The sequence below is a fragment of the Aureobasidium melanogenum genome (genome assembly GCF_000721775.1).
Source record: "Aureobasidium melanogenum CBS 110374 unplaced genomic scaffold scaffold_142, whole genome shotgun sequence".
In the NCBI taxonomy this organism is placed as follows: domain Eukaryota; kingdom Fungi; phylum Ascomycota; class Dothideomycetes; order Dothideales; family Saccotheciaceae; genus Aureobasidium; species Aureobasidium melanogenum.
The window spans coordinates 1-1,133 of NW_024470194.1; the positions used below are offsets into that span (position 1 = coordinate 1).

At 49.5% G+C, this 1,133-nt stretch overlaps 1 protein-coding gene across 1 annotated transcript; it reads right to left on the reverse strand.

The window, feature by feature from the left end:
• Positions 1-220: 220 nt before the first annotated feature.
• On the reverse strand, positions 221-497 carry M437DRAFT_89431 (uncharacterized protein; the record flags this gene model as incomplete). Its single annotated transcript, XM_041029054.1, has 2 exons — positions 221-286; positions 339-497. 2 exons carry the CDS (start codon positions 495-497, stop codon positions 221-223), a joined length of 225 nt encoding a protein of 74 aa, XP_040874482.1.
• Between the last annotated feature and the right edge of the window lie 636 nt (positions 498-1,133).

Here is a 1,133-nt window from a genome sequence, read left to right on the forward strand (position 1 = left end):
ACGCTGAGACCTGCGTCCATGAGACCAGATATGATGTCGGTATATAGTCTTTTCTGTGGGATGCTTCGCGGAGCAGATGCTCGTTTGTTCTCCCCAAATCGGCTCTTAACGATCTTCACAACCGAAACAAGTATTTTGCCGAAAGCAATATGTCGCTCAAGCCTCAGAATGGCCAAGATCCCTTCTACCAAGACTTGCGTCCACGGGAACATAGTCATCATCATGAACCACCATTGACCTTGGAAGACGGCAAGACTAATGCATGTGACGTCTTGTTCATCCAAGTCTTGCATAGCGCGTCAGCGGCCGCCTCCATTAACAGATGTATGTCTTCAAACCTGTCCGGATGCCATGTTCGAGAATCCCTGTAAAGCGAACCTCTCAACGATAGGTGCAAAATCGATGATTCGTGTGACGTCATCGCTTGCTTGAGTGAGATGCTTTTCAATGGGCTCCTTGATATGAACCCCGGCACTGTGATGCAGGGGCATAAACATGTCGAAACTATTGTAAGCAGCTGCTAATCTCTTTCTATACTGTTCATGATGTTCACCGTCCGTCATTGTCGTCACATTGCGTTCATGAAACGGGCTGGGATTGATGGCAGCCCCGTACCATTCAGATCTCGGACTTCCATGTTCCTTGCTATCCAACTTGTGGATGAATTCACCGTCGGATGTGGTTAGTCGATTGGGACCGATGCCTGTGCCCACCATGTAAGAGAAGGCGGCCAGAGACGATGAGCCATGACTCACGGGCTATACCCCCATATTTCTCGTGCGAGCGCTGCTGCCAGTCGTAGAAATCTCCCCTACGTATATGCCACAGCGTTGGCAGAGATGATATACCGGCGAACCAAGGTCCTGGGTGATATCTGAGTCGTCTTCACGAAAGCATGTCGTCAGAAAGCCAGAATGCTTAGAACGGTACAGTCAGAAAGGCTCAGTCGCATGCTGTAACCCAGATGATACACAGTGGAAGTACTAGCAGAGGGATTCGAGGATGTGTGGCACCCTCATCCAGAAAGTACCTATTGCACAGAGTCGTGATTGCCATGGATGCTCTCAGGACGACTATAGAAGCTAAAAGAACCGGCACAGGAGACCAACCTTAGGGGACAATCAGTCACTATG